The sequence below is a fragment of the Phasianus colchicus genome, chromosome 2, assembly GCF_987193195.1.
Source record: "Phasianus colchicus chromosome 2, bPhaCol1.hap1.1, whole genome shotgun sequence".
Taxonomy (NCBI): domain Eukaryota; kingdom Metazoa; phylum Chordata; class Aves; order Galliformes; family Phasianidae; genus Phasianus; species Phasianus colchicus.
The window spans coordinates 106,004,090-106,025,995 of NC_143437.1; the positions used below are offsets into that span (position 1 = coordinate 106,004,090).

General features: G+C 42.0%; 1 protein-coding gene across 1 annotated transcript in view; it reads right to left on the bottom strand.

Moving 5' to 3' along the window:
- Nucleotides 1-47: 47 nt before the first annotated feature.
- Nucleotides 48-21,906, bottom strand: part of INTS9 (integrator complex subunit 9) — a 70,732-nt gene continuing 48,873 nt past the window's right edge. Inside the window, exons 13-17 of the mRNA XM_031603837.2 lie at nt 17,988-18,112; nt 16,520-16,687; nt 5,493-5,591; nt 2,778-2,915; nt 48-1,620 (exon numbers count right to left, since the gene is read on the bottom strand). Coding sequence (XP_031459697.1) covers nt 1,444-1,620; nt 2,778-2,915; nt 5,493-5,591; nt 16,520-16,687; nt 17,988-18,112 — 707 coding nt within the window. The 3' untranslated portion in view covers nt 48-1,443. The remainder of the gene's footprint in view (nt 1,621-2,777; nt 2,916-5,492; nt 5,592-16,519; nt 16,688-17,987; nt 18,113-21,906) is intronic.

Below are 21,906 nucleotides of genomic sequence, written 5' to 3' on the forward strand. Positions count from 1 at the left end.
CCAATCAAGCAGGAACCCTTAATGTGTAGGAAATATGATGTGCAAACTGCAACAGCAAACAGTTTTTATTACAGAGCTGTTCTCCCACTGCCTTAATCTCCCCAAGGCTGTAAACTGGAGACGTTTTGTTTTACAAATATGTATATTTACGCACCTGTGGATGTGGACCAGGCAAGCAGATGCTTTTATAAACCACTGAATGTGGTTTCTCCTCAGCATTCTTACTACACTTTTTATTTTTAACACCAAATAAATACAAAACAATCCCATTAAAAAAAATGAAAACAAGAAAACAGCAGTAAATCCAAGAAATCAATCAGCTACTTTTAAAAGCAGTACTATTAACTAAGTTTAGGCTCCAAATACACAACTTTGAAAGGGAAAAGCCCCCCTAGTCTGCAGTACAGATGGCTTTGTAGAGAGGGCTATCAGAATTTCAACAGGAATTTGGAATGTGGGGGCTAAAAGATTTTGGGAAGGTAGAAATGTGAGGCACTTAAATCTCCCGGGTTTTTCGTGAGCAGGGGGAGTTTAACTGCTTTAACATACATGAGAATGCCTCCCTTCCCAGCTGGGTTTCTGGGTCCCAGATTCATGCTGCTTAGCCTCATGCACCCAATGGAAGCAGTGAGATGGGAATGGAGCTGTCTCAGCACCAACAGCCAACAGACAAATAGGGCACAGAAGGGCAACCAACCATTCTGCCTGCAATTGCAATGCCTCCTGTTGGTACCTCTCCCACTGATGATGGAGGGACCCAACATCTTGGTGGACAAATTCGGTCCTAAGAGGTGAGGTGAACATCAGTGAATGCTTTGAAGTGCTCAAGCTCTGCTCTAGGAGAATGAAGGTGCTCTGGGCACTCTGAAGCTATTGGCCATGCCCAGCATAGTCCCCATTTTCTTTTTGTTTTTATGATCTCTGCCATGCTCCTCTTTGTACCATATCCAGGGAAACATACACACAGACAGAAAACTGGATGCAGTGAAGATACAGTGGGGAGAAAAAAAACCAATCATCTCTTAATATCTGAGTCTACTGTTCGAATATTCTTGCAGAGTTGTGTTGGATAAAGGGCTGGGGCACACACTGCTGATTGACTGCATCACACAGATGCAGTCACACATCTGACCTGCATATGGTTTCACCCTGACTTCCTAAATATACACTCTATTTATTTACTCTGCAATCTGTATCTCCTTAAAGATTCCAGAAAGGAATTTTACAGCACAGGAATCCCCTCTGAAGTATTCCAAAACTGGCTAAAAATTAAATAAAAAATATATAAAGATATTAAAAAAATACTTAGTTGCTTCTGCATGAAGAAAAGGTGGTTTCTGGCTTCTGAATGCGGATATTCTCTCTCTCTGGGGTCACCCTCTAAAAGCTCTTTGCTCTGGTGCTCTGAGGGCTCTCCCTGCAGAGCAGTGTGGTGTCCATGGGCTAAAATTTCTGCAGGAATTTAAGAACCAAGTCACGCAGCTTCACCCTAAGAGGTTCATCGTTGTCACAGATGATGTGTGTGGAGTCCTCCTCAATCTGAATGAGGGTTTCTGCCTCCTGGAGGAGCACAATGTGGCCCTTGGCTGTGTCTTCCACCTTGACGTCACTGAAGCCGTGCTGGATACAGCAATGGGGAGAGAGGAAAAGAGAGAGATGTTACAGCAATGTAAGTAACAGGGAGAGATGTAAGCTCAGGGAGGAGGAGAGAGAAAGAATGCCTGCAAAATACAGAGTGGCACTGCAGATATTCTGCATCTCTGGGATCAACAGAGGAAAACCCTCACAGGATAAATGAAATATAACCCTCATTATACAGATGGATTTACTACAGCATAGGGAGGCTAAAGTTTTCCACTATACCAATTCATAGCAATCACCAACTTCAAAACCTTGCGAGGCAAAGAGGACAAAAGACTCCTTTAAGTACAGAAGTGAACATCTGCTGACATTACTGCCTCAAGAAGATACAGAGACCCACTGAATCCCACTGCAAACTTCCTCACAGACAATTCTACCCTTTTTCCTATCCATTTCCTCTAAGAGGCCAAGCAGGGGAAAGCTGGGCTCTACAGGGCAGTAACATACAATGCCTGGGAGTTCGGCCACCAGAACCCTGTCCTGAAGCTCTGCAGGAGGTTTTTCCATCATTGGTTGGTGGCCCTGCCTGTGGCAAGGGGCTTTGAACCTGATAACCCTTGGGATCTCTTCCACCTCAAGGCATTCTATGAGTCTACGATTCTTAGGTCAGGCTGGATGCAGCCCTAGGCTGCTTGATCTGGTGGGTGGCAGCCCAGCCCACAGCAGGGGGGGTGGGACTGGATGAGGTTCTTCCAACCCAGGCCATTCTATGACTATCATTCTTCAGTCAGTCTCCTCATTTTCACAAAACTTAAAATCAAGAACTTCAAATTTAGGAACTTAAGAACTTTAGGAATTTCAGCATTTAAAAACTCCTCTCCACTGTTGAAATGTACTGGAAATCAGCTGATACACGTGGGAAATTCACCCATCCAGTAACCCTACAAGCCCAGCTTCTGTAGGAAACCAGGAGGAAATAACTGACACCAAGCACTTACACCAAGACATTTCCATGGGGAAATATTTCCTCTGCTCTTACTGCAGGGATACATATTCTGGCAATACTTCGACAGCTCATTGGCCTTGCTCTATTTCAAGCCACACAAAAATTATTTCTCTCTCTCCTAGCAAAGCAGCAGATTTCTCAGCTCTGCAGAGAACCCCTTGAACCTTGCTTGCCACCAAAGGTTTATTACCTTCTCAAGTGTCTGCACAAACTGGTCCACAGGAATGGAGCCACTCAGCAATGGCTTCAGAGGCTTACACTCTGGCACGTCGTCACTCACTCGTTTTCTCTTCTTGCTGGTGGGGGGTTGTGGTGGTTTTGGAGGGAGCTAATGGACAAAAAGGTGCACAGTAATGCAGTGTATCACATCAGCTTATTATCACTTAGATGGAGTAAGAGGCACATGAGAGAGAAAAGGAATATTGATATTGTTTTCAGTGACCAAAGAGGAACACAGCAGTGCTGAGGGGGAAACAAGACCCTGGGAATGGCCTACACTGCTGCTCTGCATGCACAGCATTTATAGAAACAAATTAGCAGTGGTAGATCAAAGTTCTGTCATCTATAAAGCTCTGTGTGACTCACTTCAGAGCTGCAGCTTTCTGCATTTGAGTACTCTCAAATATTTTCCATGAAAATAGCCCTGAAGAAGTCAATGCCTTGAAACTGCCCAGAGAAGATATGGCTGCTCCATCAATGGAGGCGTTCGAGGCCAGGTTGGATGGGGCCCTGATCTGGTGCCTGATGTAGTGTTTGGCAACCCTGTCTGTGGCAGGAGGGGTGGAACTAGATGATCTTTGAGGTCCCTCCTCACCCGAGCCTTTCTATGATTCTATGATAATCACAGCCTAAAAAATGCTATGCTGGGAAACAGGCAAATTCAGAGCAAGGCAGCTACTTGGAGAACAAGGAAAATGGGTTAATTCTCACTGGCCTCAGAAAAATGAGACATAAGGAAAAAAACTGAATCCAGACAGGCACGAGAGATGCTGCAATGCCAGAAAAATCACTGCAGTGTGATCTGGGTATAACTTTGAGGTTCTTCAGGAAGCTATCTGCTTTAACTCATCCCTGAGAGACTCCTCTGTTAGCAGGGAGATGGGGGGAGGGGGAGCTAACTTGGCACTGCATGATGCTGTGCACGCAGGCATGGAGTCTTCTTAACTGAGTACTGATCATTTCGTGGAGATGAGGAATAGATTCCTGAATAAGAGCAGTGAGGAAATTATTTTGTAAAATAAGTCCACGTGCCTTGTGCCAAGCTAGTTATGTTGAAGATGTACCAGCACTTGACTTTCCCAGTGACCTAACAACTCAGTCCTTGGGAAAAAGGTGATGGAAAAAATGTCTCCATAATGCTGGCAAGACCATTTGCCAAAGATGCATCTGTATACCACAGTGAATCTGCCTGAGGCAGTCCTGATGCCTTGTGCTGTGCTCTGTACACTTCAGGTGACAGACTGGGCTCCTCTCAACTCCACATCTCTCCCAGTGTGCAGCACTATATCTGAACCTGCTGTTGCAATATCCATCTGTTTCTTTCCACAGAAAAGGAAGGGTGTTTTTCATCCCTGGGAAAGAAACACCGCCTGCTCAGGCTCTGGTTCCACAGACAGGGTGTCACTTTACATAGACAACCACTCATCCTGAAGTCTGATGAACCAAGGTGCGTGCAGGATGCTATTTATGCATGAATCTCTGCATGGCTCTGTGCTGACTGGATGAGGTTTTTGGAGCTTGTCCGCACAGGTTCTGTGCTTTCTAGAGCTCTCAGGCAAAGATGCTGTTTACCTGAAGTTTATGCCTACCTCCAAGTTAATTTGGCATCAGGAATCAGAGTAGAGAATCACAGAATTGCTCAGGTTGGAAAAGACATTAAAAATCATCAAGTCCAACCACAATCTAACCATACTACCCTAACTCTAACAACCCTCTGCTAAATCATGTCCCTGAGCACCACATCCAAACTGTTTTTGAACACATTCAGGGATGGTGACTCAACAACCTCCCTGTGCAAATGAACAAAACATAAAGGAGGAAGCAGACTCAGACCTGTCACATTTTAATACTTTAATTTTTCTAGCTGCCTAGTGTTATCTAGGGAACTGACCTGAAAAAATTAGGTATCTTGTTTGCTGTGCACTGATGTCAATCTTTAACCCTGCACTAACATGTCCCTGCACTAACAACAAGACCATATCAGGTCCTCTTCTCAAGTGCTGTGGGCTCAGCCAAGCTCTGCTGCCCAGTGGGACAGGCAGCATCATGAAACATGTGGCTTCACTGAGTTCCCTGCACTTTCATGCATCAACAGAGAAAGGTGACCAGGCATCTCCTGCTCAACAGCTCCACCAGGCATCATCTCCATGTACAGCACTAATGCCAGGAACTGCAATGGCAATGTAAAGAAGATAGCAGAAAAAGAGGGATTTTCTCCTCACTTAATCTTTGGAGTTCACTCCAAAGGACGTGCTATCTGATTCCTGGGGAACAGAGCAACTTAAAGAACACAGACCCTTCAAGTGTCTAATCTTTTAGATCATCCTTCCCATCTGACCCTCAACTTTAAGTCTGTGAGAAGCCGGGTGATGCTGATCCTGGTGTATAGGTTATGGAAGACAGCAGCCATGATGTGTAGCCTCTCTTCATGAATAATCTCGCTTTCCCTTTTATCTTAGCTGGGAACACGGCCAATGAAAATAGGGTAGAGAGATTTATATGCACCACACTCTCTCCTCCAAGTGTAATTCCTCACTTGCACATGCCAGGACAAAGCATCTGACAGGAATGCTGCTCTGGTGGGGAAAGAGTTGTTAGAAGGGTTGCCTCATGAGTACAGCTGGGGTCCCAGATGGCAGGAAACCCTGTGCAAGGATATTTTTCTCCCTCTCCCATTATACTGTACCTGCAGAACATGCTTGTTGTCTTTAGTATGCAACATGGCAGAAACTGTTGCTAAGGAAATGCCAGGCTTAATCTCCAAGGGCACAAGCGAATCTGCAAGCTAAAGCAAAAGAAGGATTTTATTCAGCAAGTGATAATCTCAAAACTCGTATGAATCCAGCTGTGATTTAAATTGGCAGAAGGATATTTTTAAACGTGGACTAATGAACTGTAAACACAAACCCACTGGTACAATGACAGAGTGCTCCTCTTACCTGGTTATCCCTCCTTCTGGATCTTAAGTTCCTGAACGTTATGTTGTCAGAGCAATGAAAGGTTTACAGCAACTAGGGCAAGTCTTCCAAAACAAGGCAATTAGGGAGAAATCTCGTTTAAAAGAACACCAACTGCTTTATTAATAATTCTGATCAGTAAAACTCAATCTAACTCAGTAGCATTTGTTATTTCTGTTACCTCGATACACAACATTAATCAGAGTGGTTTCCTTTCAGCTCCTTAGTGCTGCAGCATTCAGGCTGCAGAACAGTTCGAAGAAGAGTTTGTCCTAAAAACACACTGGCTCTATTGACTGGTTTGACATTTTTCCCTACAACACTGCATAAGAACTCTTCCACTGCCTTCTATATAATTCTCATTTGAAAAAAATAAAATTTAGGCTTGGCTGCAATTTCAAATTTCAGTGGCAACCTTCCAAGATCCTCAGCACTGAGGGGTTGGCAGTACACGTGGAGTGGGCAGGACAGCACCTGCTGAGACTTGCAGAAGTTGGGCAGCTGGGAAGCATCTCTTCCAGTCATTCTTCCGAAGAAACTCTGCAGAAAAGGGTGTTCATGAACATGGAAGGTGATGTTCTTTTCTTGGAAGGCATTCTAGTTGACAACTCACTGGACACCAGGTGCCCGGAGTGCTGTCTATGACTGCAGCCAGAATCTAGTCCTAAACAAATAGTTATCAACATGTAGGGCCAGCAGCCCCAGCAGTTTCCAATCATCACTCCCAGTAAAGCATGCTCCTATTATCTGCAGCCCTAAAGACAAAGACAATTGAAATGTGCTCTATGTCTGTGAGGAAACACTGCAGGTGCCTCACAAAACAGAAGTGCTGGCTCACACTTCATACCACTTGGGTGGAAAGACTTTTCAGTTGTGAAGACAGTTAACAAGCAAAGAGTGTTGGCTATTCTTCCCAAACCCCCCAGTCCATCATCCTATTTCAAGTAGAAAGTGCCCCTACAAGACGATCTTCATCTGAACTCCACTGCCCTTTAGCTTCAAGCACATGGCACCTCCAGTTGGAGCCAGATGGTAAAGGAGCTCTCTGAAAACTTCATCTACTTACTGTCACGCATCAATGGTGCAGAGCTCTGGAGTCCCAGCTATCACCACTGCCCTGGCAGCAAGGCTACGCCAGCTCTCTTTAGATTGCCAGATGCATGAAGCAGGAATAGAAATTGAATGGGTTTTAGAAAAGCATGGTATATTCTATTTCAGAGAAAGTGTGCTTGAGGCAATGGAAGATTGAATTCTTTACCAAAAGACATGCAGTACATTTTCATCAGGATCCAAAACAGGCAAGTGACAGAGCAGAACAACTGAACCGTTCCACTTTCCAAGAAACTTCAGGGAGCAGTACCTGACTGCAAGTACTCGTGCCTGATGGAAGTTTCAATCATGTAGGCAATTACTGCATTACTACAAAGCACTAATCCTAGCGGACAGGGAAACAAGTGAACATCATGTCCAAGAGCACTCCTACTGGCCTAATCCTTTGCCATCAAAAAATGGAGAAGGCTTTTCTGTTAGCTTCAGCAGCAGCACAGTTCAACTTCTAACGATGTCTGAAAATCTTACCTATCACTATTAAAGATGCAGCCTTCATTTTGAGAGCACCTCCCTGAAATAAAACAACTGGATAGGTGTTTGTGTTGGAAAAACACTGACATTTTAAGGCTGCATTCAAATCTCCTGAATTTTGCACATATTTGGACTTAGTGAATCTTTGAAATCAAAGTTTCATGGAGCAACTCACACAGCTCTCTCTCTGGGATTCTGTTTAAAACCTTTAAAGCAGGAAATCTGAATATAGCCTTCACAGTCTGTTATTGAAGGTTGAGAGAATGAAAAAAAAAAAAACCACCAATGATAATCATTGCTTTGGATTTCTCCTAGGAACTAAAACCAGTACAGCTTGCAGCAGATGACATGCTGCACTCAGTATGGTCAAAGGCACTTTCCACTCCCACCACATTCCAGAGGAGGACTGATAGAAAATAGGTTCTAATGAAGAAGAGTATACAGCAAAATGATAAACACTGCAAAGACAAAGACCCTTAAGAAACAAAGAGGTGCTCAGAATCAAAGTCCCCTTTTGCCTCTGAAATACTTCGGTATTAACATCTATGCACATTTGAACCACACAGTTGGTAAGCAGCAACACTTTAATTATTAACAGTCAAAAAGACAGTAAGACAGATGTCCAATTTTATCTCCTCTAAGCCACTGCCTCATCTCACAGCCCTCTCCATGTTGTTGCCAATCCCTTTGTTATAGAAATCCACTGACCCAAACCAAAAAGGTCATTTAATCACACCTAGCCATTCACCTACTAACACCAGACAGCGCTGCTGTATTCCTTTCAACTGATCTCAAGTCACAGAACTCTTCCAAAATGCTGGATTAAAGAAACCTTTTTCAGAGAGATAGCAAATTTTGTCTTCATTCCAAGCAGTGGCAACTCCACCATTTCCTCTTGCAAGCTGTTCCAAACTTTAATTTTCCTTGCAGCTTGGAAACCACGTCTCATTTCAAGGTTGAATTTGTCCAACTTTCAGTAGCTGGATCTTGTTATGTCTTTGTCTTTCAGACTGAAAAGCCCCCCACTATGCAAGAATAAGTGCTTCTTCGTTGCAGCCATTATCACTAGTGTGATGCCACATAATGGCACTGGGAAAGCCACGAAGGCAGAGCCGCACGGCACCGAGCACTAACAGCACATTAATCAGTCCATGCATATGGATGAGCACTTGGACTGCCTTCAGACAAACTTGTGTGTGATGTGTACTGCGTATTTCAATTTTTAAATTACCTCCTGTTAAGCAAAGATTAAAATAGTGACTAACCAAAAAGCACAAGTCATTAACTCTCACTTGTAAGAAACTACAAGTGTTGGTTACGAGTGCAGCCACGTGAGCCTTGGACAGCCACATTAAGTTCTCTATGACCAGAGCTCCCCATCTACATCCTAACAGGAAAAAAACATTTTTACCATAAACTGCATCTGAAACATTCCTGTAGGATTACATTTCCCACAGGGAAACGAGATTTGATGCGTATCACACGAGCCTGAAGACTGCAGCTGGCCAAAGTATGGTTGTTTATACAGAAGGACAACACACGCAGACCAGGTCACACTCTGAAGTCTCTGCTAAAGCCTTCCTCAAGGACAACTCCCCCTGGACTGCTGTTCAGGCACTGTCTTCGGTCACCAGCAAAAAAGTCTCCCAATGGCAATGAAGAGCTAACAATGACTAATGATAGGATCTGAAACTCCTACTGTTAAAAACAAATTGAGGCTGAATAGCTGAGAGAGATGAGCTGGATCTTCACCCTCCAGGCCTACAGTGAAGGGAAATCAGCAGGAACACCGTTACCAGTAATTAGAATCCCTGGAAGTTTTAAGACTTGAAATGCTCTGATGTGTACAACAGATGATAGCACAAACATTTAGAAAGGAGCACAGTTGATTTTTTTTACACCAGCATTAAACGTGCTATTTACCAGTTCTGCAAACTGTACAGAAATGTATATCATCTCTGCATTAGAATCAGCACCAAGAGTTGCAATTCTGGATCAAAACAGAGAAATTAAAGGCATGAAATAGAGCTGTGATCCGACTGGGAAGGACAGATGCATTATAAACTCAACACCTTGCAAATCCTTAGACATTATTCTTATAAAAGAATAAAGTTGTCATACATTCCTTGGCCCTAGTTTGCACCTCACAATGCACTGGGCATGGCACTACACGGGAACTGGGGATTTCTTCAGCAGCCCTAAGATGGGGAAAGTGAAAGGAAAGGTATCAACTACTGGGCTGCTGCTGCAACTGCACAAGGCTCAGCCTGGAGCCTACCAGCATCCAGTTTTTACTTATGACCTCAGTACAGAACAAGAGAGTGTTCAGTACTTTGCAGAGGCACTCTTAACTGGAAAGATCAGGCCATCATAGAGGAAGAGTTAGATGACCTCAAGAATTTGAGTTGGAAAACCAAGACGAAACTCAGTAGCATGAAATGCAAGGCCATGGACAGGGCTCATACAGAACTTTGGTTGTGAGCAGTCAGCTGCTGGAAAAGCCAGAGGTGAAGGGTCCACATTTTTTAGTCCATCCCAGGAGAACAAAGTCGCAAAGGTGACACAGTCATGAAAAAGCAAAATGCATCTCTAGAAAATATCTGGTAATTTGAGAAGGATGAGTTTTTGTTATTACATAGGGCTCAGCAAGATCTCATCTGAACTACTTGTAAATTTTGGGTAATTTATGTTTAAGCAGGATATACTGAAGGGTAGATTAGGGCAGGAGAAACTGCTTTATAAGAAGAAAACTGAATCATCTCAGCTTGTTTAGCCTGGTAAAAAGAAAATCCAAAAGAAATCTAAAAGCAGAATTTGATTATTGCACATAAACACTACAGGGAAAACACCAACAAAAGAGAAAATCTATTTATGCTAAAACATGATGTTGAAAGTAAGTATGTGCAGATCAGCCATGAATATGCGTAGGCTAGAAATTAGAATGTTTCCAGCCAGCAGAGACTGTGGAGTTCTGAATAGCATTCTAGTGGGAACAGCAGGGGCACAAGTCTTCACAATTGGAAGCTGGTGCCTGCCTTCTTATGAGGCACATCTTAAACACTATTAGGAACTGCAGCTGGGCTCTGGCCATGTAACCCATGAGGGTACTTCTAGGTGGAAATGGTTGCTTACAGTCCTGGAGCTTGCCAGGTGTGAAAAAATTCCCATCTAGATCACAGTCCCTAAAAAGAATGCAATTCACACATGAGAGAAAAATATCCTGTCCCAAGGATTAAAGAAATGCAAAGATTGTAAGACCTTTAGAGGGAGTCCATTTGAGCTGAGTGATAACAGCTTCACAGAAGTTTTTAGAATAAGTTGTCTTCAGCAAAGTATGAACAAAGGACAACTTGACTCAGCTTCCACTTGCCTTGCCCCTCACACCTCAGACCTCACACCAGTTTCTGATATCCATTACACACGAGAAAGCATTCTCCCAGTATATCTTCAGTAGAAACAGAAATACTCCACATGCTTAAAATCTGTATTATAACCTTTTGTTTACGGGCAGTGAGGACCTGTATAGTCTGCTTTGTGGGAAAAAAAAAAAAAGAAGAAAAAACCATTGCCTTCATGTTGTCACTCAGTTTTATTTGGAAGGCTGTGTCAGGAAAGGAAGACAATCTACCTCACCTCCTACCTCCCTGCCTTTTCTTATCCCTTCACTACTGAAGTGCCAGAAGCTCTGCTGTCAAATCACTTGAAACCAGACAGAGAAATGCACAAGAGATTACACTGTGGGCAAGCGTATCACACAGGCTCAGCCTTGGCTTTGTACCATCTGCTAAACCAGGCAGAATCTGAGTGCAGGAAGTCTGCAAGTATTTGATCCTGCAGAGGAAACAAAAAGATATGTGGTTGTACAATTGCACCAAAATGAGAAAGGTCTAGAGATTCAAACATGCCTGTGAACCAACTAGCATATTAAACAAGGTAACAAGCATCCTGTAAGCCATGGGGCAACAGAACAGAAATTACCTGGGGAATCTTTCTAACAAGGTTTAATGGAACAAGGGCATTTCCAACAGAGAAGAGCAAACATCCCAGAACTAAAAACTAGTGGGTTATCAGCATCATGTCTTGTTGGGGTTCCTGCCTCAGATTTTACACAATTCAAGTGCTTTAAATGAGATGATTGGGTCGTTAAATAACCTGAACCCTTTCCATCCCTGTGGGTCTGCGACAGATCTCTGCAGCACACTGTAAAGTCTCATTAACCTCAGTGAACGAAGGATCATGCCAGAAATACATAAAGTTGTTGATACTGTTTGCACAAGTCTTTATCTTAAATTTAGTCTTCAGTAGAGTCAAAATCTGGTGGAGAAATAAAGGGGAGGCTGAAGGGGTATTCCTGTGTTTTTGAATAATCAAACAAACCCCTTCTTTTCCATGCACACGGAGCAGGCAGCTCTCATCTCTATCTCTGCTGCTTGCACTTATGCACTACTGAAAAGTCCCACTAATGGATCAGGGCTCCAGATCAACATGATGAACTTTATCCCAAACCACAGAGACAAAAACAGAAAGACATAGAACAACCAACAGGAAACAATCCTGGGTGGGATTGCAGGTATAAAATGTCACAGCATAAAAGCTAACCTCTAGCTTTTTGCTTATACTGTGCCTAGAGACAGTTTTAAGGAGCCATTTACAAAGTATAATGAAGTAGATTTATGGCTGTTTAATGAAGCACTTCATCAGTATGCTGCATAGCCTGGAAGCAGGCAGGAAACAATTGTCTGAGGCACTCAGAAGAGGACAGTAGAAGCTGGAATCATCATCAGAAGAAATTAGCCCCAAACCTGAATGAAAAATGACATGTAGGGCAAGCAAGGATACAAAATACCTTCAAAGCAAAGGCAACTAGCTTATAGATGCAAAAGATGAGTCATCTGAAAGATATAAAGGGCATCAATCAAAACATTTACAATATAGTAACCAGTTTGTAGGTCAGAATGTGACATTGTTGAAGCTTATTGGAAGAAAAGAGGTGAGTACCTCATTAAAAACGACTGTTACCTTACAGCCAGACATCAAAAATGAAGAAACAAACCTAGATATTAATGTGGGCAGGCAAATCCAGGTAGGGAGTAGAAAAGCAGCTTTGAGTTTCATTTGAATCTAAATAGAACAGTCTGTGGATGAGGCTAAGCAGGAAAAAGATGCAGCAAAAAAAAAAAAAGAAAGAAAGAAAGCACATTTATTGTATAAATGAGACTACAGCACCCCTATACAAGTAGAAAAAGCTGGGGGGGAAGGAAGAGAGAAGTCAGGAGAATGGATAAAGTGAGGTCACCAAAATAAGTTGAGGGCTTGCAGAAAGACAGAAATCAAACTTTTTAGTGCCTGGAATGGGAAACTGGAGAGCTAAGATGGAAGCCATTTTTCACCACTCTTTCTCTTAAATAGAAATTGGCAAGGTCATGTGTGGAAAGAGAAGTCAGGACAGGAGGAGGACAGAATGAAACCTACATAACCGCAATGAGCTGCCAAGTGTCTGTTTTCTCTGCACCAGTTCCCTGTAATTTCACTTCATGTTGGAATGTGCATTGCACATTCACACTCTCCTGTACTGGCCTGTGTCCTGAAGAACTTGCAAATAGGATGTTTTAAAAACACAGCCCTCACTGAAGTCAGTCTGCTGCTGAAATCAAATGATCCGCACCATTGTTCGGCTCTAATTAAACAGGAGGCACATTATTTGCTCAAACACTACTGTTTAATTTATCTGTTTGCTCCAGAAGGTGTTTTCCATTTTCCCATCATTCTCCTGTGAACAGACAATACCTACCAATTTCCAGGAAGCAGTCTTTTTTAAAAAATTATTTTTTAAAGTGAAAAGCAAATGCTAAAAAGAACAAATTAGTTGAAGTGTAAAGGCTTCTGTAATACCTCTGAGAGCCATTTCAGCCTGGTGCCTTGGGACTGTTAAAACCTCTCTCTAAACAAAAGCTGCTCTGAAAGTAAATCTCATTATCATACAACAGCCCTGCTTTGACCTGGCTCTTTGGTGAAGTGATTGAAATGCAGACAAGCTCCAGCCCCATCACTACATTTACAGGAGTCTGGCAGGCCAGAATCTGAACCACTGAAATAGTTCTGGTAAGGAAATTTCACACTACCATGCTGTCAGTCTGCAGTGACTGAAACCATGCTGAGCCAACTGTTTGGTTTGCAAAAGCTCTAAAAACTGAGTCATAGCCTTGAACACATCTCTATTTCTGAAAAAGGACTGCAGATGTTAGGAGAGGGCCCTGGTCAGGACTTCATTTTTGGCTAACGTGTTATTGACAAATAACAAGCCTTCACAAGGTTTGCTAGGAGCCCTGACATGTCATTTCCAGCTGCCACCTAAGCCTTCACAACCTCAGAGCTGGTGGTAGCCCATGTGAAACAAATGCCCTTTCCTTGCAGTACAGAAAGTCTATGTATTCAGGCACTCTTAAAGAGGTTTTCCTGGATGAAACTACAGAAAAAGGAACATAAAGCAGTAAATGGTCTCCACTGGGGAACTTCATTGATCATATCTGCAATCCTGACTTGCACAACCAGCCCAGCAGATAGGGGAGTTACAGCTAACTTTTTTTGCTACCACTATGTAAACCCTGCCTGAAAGCAACAGCCTATTCATATCAGCCTCTAAATACCAATGTCCTAATGATCCCACTGCACAAAGGGACAGTCAAACAGGGCCCTTCTGCTGGGAGAGAAAATGAGGCAAGCCTAGCACAAAAAAATTATTCAGGAGGTAAGAATGCACCACTGTTTATTTAGGTAGTAAGCATTAAAGATAATACAGGGAATGAAAACAGACATCCTTCTCTTATTTACTTGAAAATCACCAATCCTTTAGGACTGACTGTTGTACAGAATAGGAGAGAATACGTAGTTACACTTCTCAGCAGTTTTCAGCTATGCTGCTGAGATTGAGACCAAAGCAAGAAAGGGTGGGAGACAGTATCCCAACCCTCCTCTGCCTTATCATCTCACTGCAGGTCAAGCTGGAAGCAAAAATCAGCCTCAGACAGTGATGCCATGAACACCTGCTGAAAAAAAGATTGTTCAGGGAGACAGTCTGTGATCACTACAAATTTGGCATGACTATTCCTCTAACAAGTTCCCTTGGAAAAAAAAGATCAAGATCTCTTTTTGAGGATGATTTGCATACCTCAGTGCTGGGGAATGGTATCCTATTAACAGCCTTGAATCACTTCCTGGCTCTCATCACAAACGTTCTAACTCTCAAAGAACACCCTACGGGAAGGAAGTACTTCCCTCCCTTCACTGTGCCCCAGTGTGGCAGGACAACAGCCTTCTGATCTATTTTTATATCATCTTAACCTTTTTAGGAGAGCCATTATACACGAAGTAGCTTGTTGCATTGAGTTGAGAAGAACAGCTTTGGAACCTAGGGGGAATACCTGGATGTGAAAAACCAGAGATGTTTCCATTCCCTGAGTAGACATACAGCTTTGAAGCTAGGACTCCTGCATGAAAGCAATTGGACGTATTTGATAGAGGAGAAAACAGGCAGTTTCTGTCAATATTCTTATATATGCATCTTTCTGCTTGAACACCCCGAGTTAAAGTGAATGCAGCAGAAACCTGCTTTTCTTTTCTGCATGCTTTTTTGAAACCAGTCCCAGCTTAGTGAAAACCACACTGTCTACCATGCACCCTTCCTCCGACATCCCAGCAGTTTTGAGAAGCACTATTATTTCCATGTACCATTTTTTCTACAATCTGTAAAAAGAATCCTTTCACTTTAGAGAAACGGCACAAAAAGGAGATCTGGAGTTGAGAAATAGAAGGCATATTCTCACTGGTGCAGAATCCACAAAGCCTGCTGAGCTTCAAGTGCAAGGGATCTTGCTGCAAACAGCCAGCCCAGCAAAAGAACCACTGAGTCGTTTTCTGATGCTTTAGCCCCATGAGCATAGCAGTGCCTTTGGACTAACAAACTCTGCCAGGAAACTCTGCCTTTGTGCTCATCCTTTCTGCTTTCAGTTGCATTTTATATTTGGACTTGTGCAAATCATCCAGGAGGACTCTGACAGAGCACGAAACCCATGCACCAGCATAACTATGATGTAGACAACTCTCTCCTATATTAGGAACTCCACAATGCACGAGGGTTGGCAAATATTCATTTCTAGCATATGTGCTGATCTGCATTCTGTTTGCAAGAGAAGCTGATACCCACCCATTTCACAGGGCTGAGAAGGAATAGGCTCACATATAAAGCCTCACTTACAACCTCACAGTTTAAGGAAAAACCCATGGCTTCAGAGGAATCAAAACAGCAGGTAGGCTGCATGCTGGCTCTCTGATGAAAAGCAGACTTGTATATTCAATATCCAGAGGGCAGTAACACCTTCTTGTAAAAAGCCACTGTCATCTTTGATCCAAGGACACCTCTGTGTTGACTGAATTGTTAAAAATATATATTTAATATCATATCTGCTAGAATATGGATCACCTTTTGTATTATGAGCACATTTGTATCAAATTTATGGGCTTAATAAATTATTAATAGATGTTGCAGCCATAAGCAGTCCACATTATAGATGGCTACAAGCAACTCATTACCTGTTGGATTTTGGGAGTCCATTGGAATTAACCATTTATTGAAACTGTTCTAACACAAATACACCATTTTACTGCAGTGTCTTTAACATTCAGCTGAATACTACTACTGAAAGGATAGGGTATTTCTCACAGCAGGTACAGCTGGGGAAGGAGAAAGACAAGCCCTGGCTACTAACTCCCAATCTCTCTCAATCCCTTCCATGGCCCTGTACTATTAATTCAAACGGCAGTGTCTCTGCTTACCCATATTTAACTAGGCAATGACTGGTTTTCTTCACAGCTGGCTAGCAGAGATTGCCTTTTGTTCTGCAGTTGGAGACCTGATGTGTCCCTGCAAAGGACAATTAACTTGAAGATACCTTTTACTTGCCCATCATGTTTCGTTTTTCTCCAATTCTTCTTAATTTACAGAATGAAATTCCCTTCAAAAATGCTTTCTTAATACTCTACTTGACAAAAAATGCTTTGTGTGTTCATAGTCAACAGTAAATCACAGATGCAGGGTATGTCTAGTCAAATTGGCTACTAAAATACAGCTCGAAGTATGAGCAGAAGCCACATCTTTTCCCCACCTTTTGTTACTTACTTCTGGCATGATTTCAATCTTCTCATAGCGTCGTTTATAGGGAAGAGTCAGGACCTCTGCTCTGCGGTAGGACATTGGTGGAGGCTGACAGTCTATCATCAAATCTGTACGGTGAGACTGGGAGGGTGGTGGCTGAGTGTACTGCTCCGGGCAAACTACATGGAGAGGCTGGAAAAGAAGACTGTGGTGACTTACAGAAATGCCTGGTTGGTTCTGCCACTGCCCTACATCAGTAATTGTTGCCATAAGGAGGTCTGCAGACTGATGTTAGCAAGCTAACTTAACTCTGTGAAAACAACATCAAAAAGATAAAATCCGGAAGATCCAATCAGGATTGAAACAAACAGTCCAGGGAACAAGCAGTATTTACTTTCTATACAGACGGTGCCCAGAGTAACAAGGCCTGAATTTGTATCTTTAAGCACTACATCAATATCAGCAGTCACGTTAGCTGCCATAAGGAGAGAAAAAAATTAAAATGTTCATCCAAATGCTTGTCATCTAAATTGGAAGCAAATACAGCAGTGGTGTAGACCATCACAAAATGGCATGGAGTGAGGCAAACACATCAAAACACAAGACTGCAGAAACATTAGCAAAATAGGCAACTCTGAATTTTCACGACCTGTCAGCAATGCATTAACAAAGCATAAACAAGCTGATTACCACAGGGATCACCACAGGATTTAAGGAAGCCAAAGGATATGACAGAGTTTCTGCCAGCTGCTTTGGGAACAGCATACTTCAGTAGTTACATGGAGGAAGAAAAACAGGCAATGTAATTTCCACCAGTTGTGCAGTGACAAACCAGGTCACAGAATGAGCGGATAAGATGATTGAGACATTGTTAAGAGGTTTGGAAGAACATGCATTTTGTGTATGTGTGATGAGCTGAAGACAAATCCAAGGGAAAAGCTCAGCCAGAAAAAAAATGGGGTGTTAATTTAATGATGTCATGAGTCAGAAACCAAATTTTAGCAGAAACAAATAGGATGGATAAGGAGAGGCCACTAAAAGCAAAAAAAGCCAAGGGGGAGAAGCAGAGACTACCTGAAAGCTCTGCCCTTCTTCCTGGACAAAGAAGGACAGACTGTGCAAATGGAATGAGGAAAGTAGTCGATTTGGAAGTAATATGTGAGTGAGACTCCAAAGCAGTGATGCCAGAATCATGGCAAGGATCAAGTGCAGTATTAAATTACAGGCATGGAGGAGATGGTTAAAGCTGAGGGCACAGAGGATGATCTGCGCTTGGTACACCTTATATTAAGACTGTATCAGACACAGAGAGGCTAATATAAACAAGCAGGAGAAAGAATAATGGAAAAGTGTCATTCTCTGTGCTCTCTTATAGAGAAAAAACCTGTGTGTTATCTTATTTTGCCATTATTTAACATAACAGTCACAATCAACTTATTTATTTCAGATGAATGTGTGAGAAACGTAAGAAAAGGCAACAAGACTTCATTACCTGGACTTCTTTGAGCAATTTAGACACCTGGATAAAATTCAGTCTTGTATCAATGGGGCAGTAAACACATTTCATGGCCAAAGGTTGATAAGGAGCCAGAGCATCCAGATAAGAGAAATCTGGTTCTGAAAAGAGAAATGTTGAAAATATGGAATGCCTACTGAGAACAAAGGTGGCCGGCTCATCTCTCATTCCACACTGCAGTCCAGACAAGCTGTTTTATAGCAAAGTTAATTCTGCTACAGATTTCTTTTCCCTCCTTCCTTCCCCCATCCAATATTTTCAGTTAATCTGATGAAAATTAACCCCCCAATTAGACTTACCTTAATCAAGCTACAGAGCAATACTATTTCATCTGAACACATTACTGCATGACTTTTATAACAAATTTAATCAAGGCAAAACCATTACCTCTTATTTTTAATCAGATCTTGTAAAGAAGGCAAGATGTCTAAGTTTTGGTATCATAAGGTAACCCAAATGTCAGCTTGTTTTTCACTGTGGCAGGAATGCAGCATAAAGACTGTATCTTGGCTAAATCTGTGCAAATGTCCCTTCCTGCAAACACACTACCTTGCAACCCTTTTTTCTCTCCAGCATCTTTTTTTCTATCTAAGTGCAAGGTGGAAAAACAAGGGTCTGCATTTTAATACAACCAAAGAGGACCTGTAAGGTGAAATGGCAGGCAATTGGGCATTCCACTTATGTCAGCAGAGACAGGTCAATATGAACTGCAGGCTGCTTACATTAGGGCCTACCCAGAAGCTGAGATGGGCTGTGATCATGTTTTTAGTTGATACCTTTACTAGACCTAGTAAGTCTCAATTTCCCCTTGTACTTTTAGCACCGACTTTGAAAAATGAGACTGGTGGTGTTCCAGGAAAAATCCACGCACTGAATGTACTTTTACTCACACAGAGTAATACAACACATAATATAATACTGTTTTTACTGTTTTTTGGTGTGTGGATCAAAAATGCAAGGTCTGACACATGACACGGTGTAGGATCCATGGATCAGGAAGTGCTTCTGTGCTGGGTGTGGAGCTGTGGCACAAGGACCAGAGAGGCAGTGGGGACTCCTCCTTGGGGATCTTCCAAAGCCCCTGGACATGGGCACCCTGCTTTGGGTGGCCTGGCTGGGGCAGGGGGCAAATCAGAGAAGGGCTGACCAGATTTGTCATGCAGACAGCAAAAAATAATGACCTTAACATTTTACTAATAGAAGTAGAGCATCCATCATTGGTATGGACACCAATGGTATCCAACATTCAGTGCTGGAGCTCATTCGATTGGTAAAGATAATTGCTAGCCTAAAAATCTGATACATCTAAGTATCAGTGGTCATGATGTGGTTATATTTACCTTGTGAGAAGAGAAAATAGTATTAGCCAATGATACACATTTGGAACTGTCAAAGGGGCAATTTAACTATAATGCAAGCATCAGTGTAGCTGCCTGGGAATATCTAAGTGAGAAATATTAACAAAAAATGATTCTTGTACGAAAATATCTTATTGGATGCCTCAAAAGCCATGAATTGCCAAACACGAAACAGAACTTACACTGGGCAAACAGCCATCCTAGTTAAAAGCACATGTGTTAGTGCCAATGAATCAAAGCCCAAAAACAGTAATGCGAAAAGAGGCAATAAATAGCAATGCATAATAAGAATACTGAAAAGTAACAAGTTGAAGAACTATCAGTAGTCAAATAGGATTAAACCAGAGGACATTTTAAAATATGCTGGGGAAAAAAAAAAGAAAACTTAAGTCAACCACTCTGCTAGAGATGTACAATGAAACCGCACACGGTAAATTAAAAAGTTATTAGAAGAGAATTTTTCTATCCCATCTGGCAGTGTGGATGACACAGATTTGACTGTTTATTTCTGAAAATGTCACGAGGCTGCAACTACTCAAAATACATATTTTTGAATCAATAGGTTCAGATAATCTACATGTGTATTTTTTGCTCTAAGTATCCAAAATGGCACCAAATCTACAGTCTCTCTGAGCAACCAATGAGGACATAAGTAGGCATGGAAAAGTGAAAAATTCCAATACCCAAATTCTAAGCTTGAAATTGTAACTCTAACACAGGACTTCCAACATTTAAAACATGTGAAAACATAACTGAAGCTAGTCTTAATATGAACTTGTGATATAATGCAATTGCTACTTTGAAGATACTAAAAAAACAGAATTCAATTGCATGATGGAAGGCAGTACTTGTCAAGGACACGTTTTCTGAGAGAATTACAGTTCTTTAGCTTTTTCCCTAAGACATATGATTTACAACTGTGTGACACAGTTATAAAATCTTCCACTGTACAGCACTAATGTGGCATGCATGAGCTGTTTTAAGATCTCCTAGGGAGTCAGTTTTTAATGCGCTGCTGTTACCAGAGTGAGAGCAAGAAGTGGACTATTTCTATCATGTTTTCTAAAACTTCTTTGTGGCTCAGTGGAATTCAACATGTTTAATCAATAATCTATTCAATGCTGCTTCAGTGGTAACATATGCAGATGACAAAAGCAAGCAGAGCAGCTCTATACCTCACTCACAGCTGGTGTCCTGCCTATGTGCGGCTGCTGTGCTAGTCTGTATTCTCTTGAAGTTGTTTCTTACATTAAATTGGAAAGGTGGAGACTAGCTAGCTCCTGTGGACTAAAGAAGCACTATCATAATTAGTACGTATGACTGCCTTGTAGTTTAAAGGTCCTAACTACTAGAAACAATGAGCCTTCAACAGGAGAAGTTAGAACATGACCTGCTGTCACATACTCCTTCAATGGACCGTATCTCTCCCATTACTCCAGGCAATTTTATCTCAAAACAGGAGATGCTAAATAATTTAATAATAAAAATCCTAGATCTCATTGAAGTGCTCCAGATTTCCACTGGAGATGCTAGGACCAGGAGAATTTAATCCACTAGGAATTTCTGCAGACAAGTAAGTCTTTGTTCCAGCTGAGACAGTCATAAGGAAGAAGGAACATCCTGCTGAGTATATATGCCTATGGACAGAGATGGACACTGAAGACAAAAAGACACAGACAACTTTAAGTAACAAACCACAAGAAGTGCCTGGAATCACAGGCACTCCAAGGCACAGGCACTACAACCAACATAAATGCCAACTGGAGATTTACTTGAAGTATAGATTGGGAATGAATCTCAAAGACCATGATCTAAAGTATCCATGAGTTGTCGTGCCCTTCATTTGGACAACCTCAACAATTTGCCAGAGCCAAGCTCTAATAGAAGCCTGTTCTATTTCCTCATTTCATGGAAGGATTAGCTTGATATGGAAAGATCAATTCTCTCTTCCTACAAGAAGGCACAGAATAAGATGTTTTGCCGTTAAAGACAGGTTTCTGACATCCTCACTGATGGTGGGTAGCACTTGCACAACATGATTAATGCCACTGATTTCCTGAAAGTTCACAAAATACACAACCCAGCAGAGGGTATACATGCTCTGGCTTTAACTGAAGTCCCAAATGGAGTAGGAATCACTATTTCCAAAATAATTTATATCTGTACTGTTTTTTTACTGCTTACTCTAATTAGGGCCTATTTTCTGACATTACCCCAAAGGGCAGGAGTGGTGGGCACCATAACATCTATGAAGTTAGTGCTGTGGCATTGTGTACCATTCCCCAGCATAAACACAGCCTTGAGACTGAAGTTTCTAATCTGCTCAGCAGGAACTCTCTTGTATCTTCCCTCCCCTTGCAGGAGGGAAATATGTACTAATTACATACTGCTTTAAATCTACCAATAACCTTTCCTTTCCAAACCAGTATAATAGTGTCACGATACTGTGATGTGTTTTCATACCAATATTGTAAAAGAGTCAAAAGGACTTGCCTATCACTAATTTAGAGAAAAAGAAGGAAAGAATGAACCCTTTT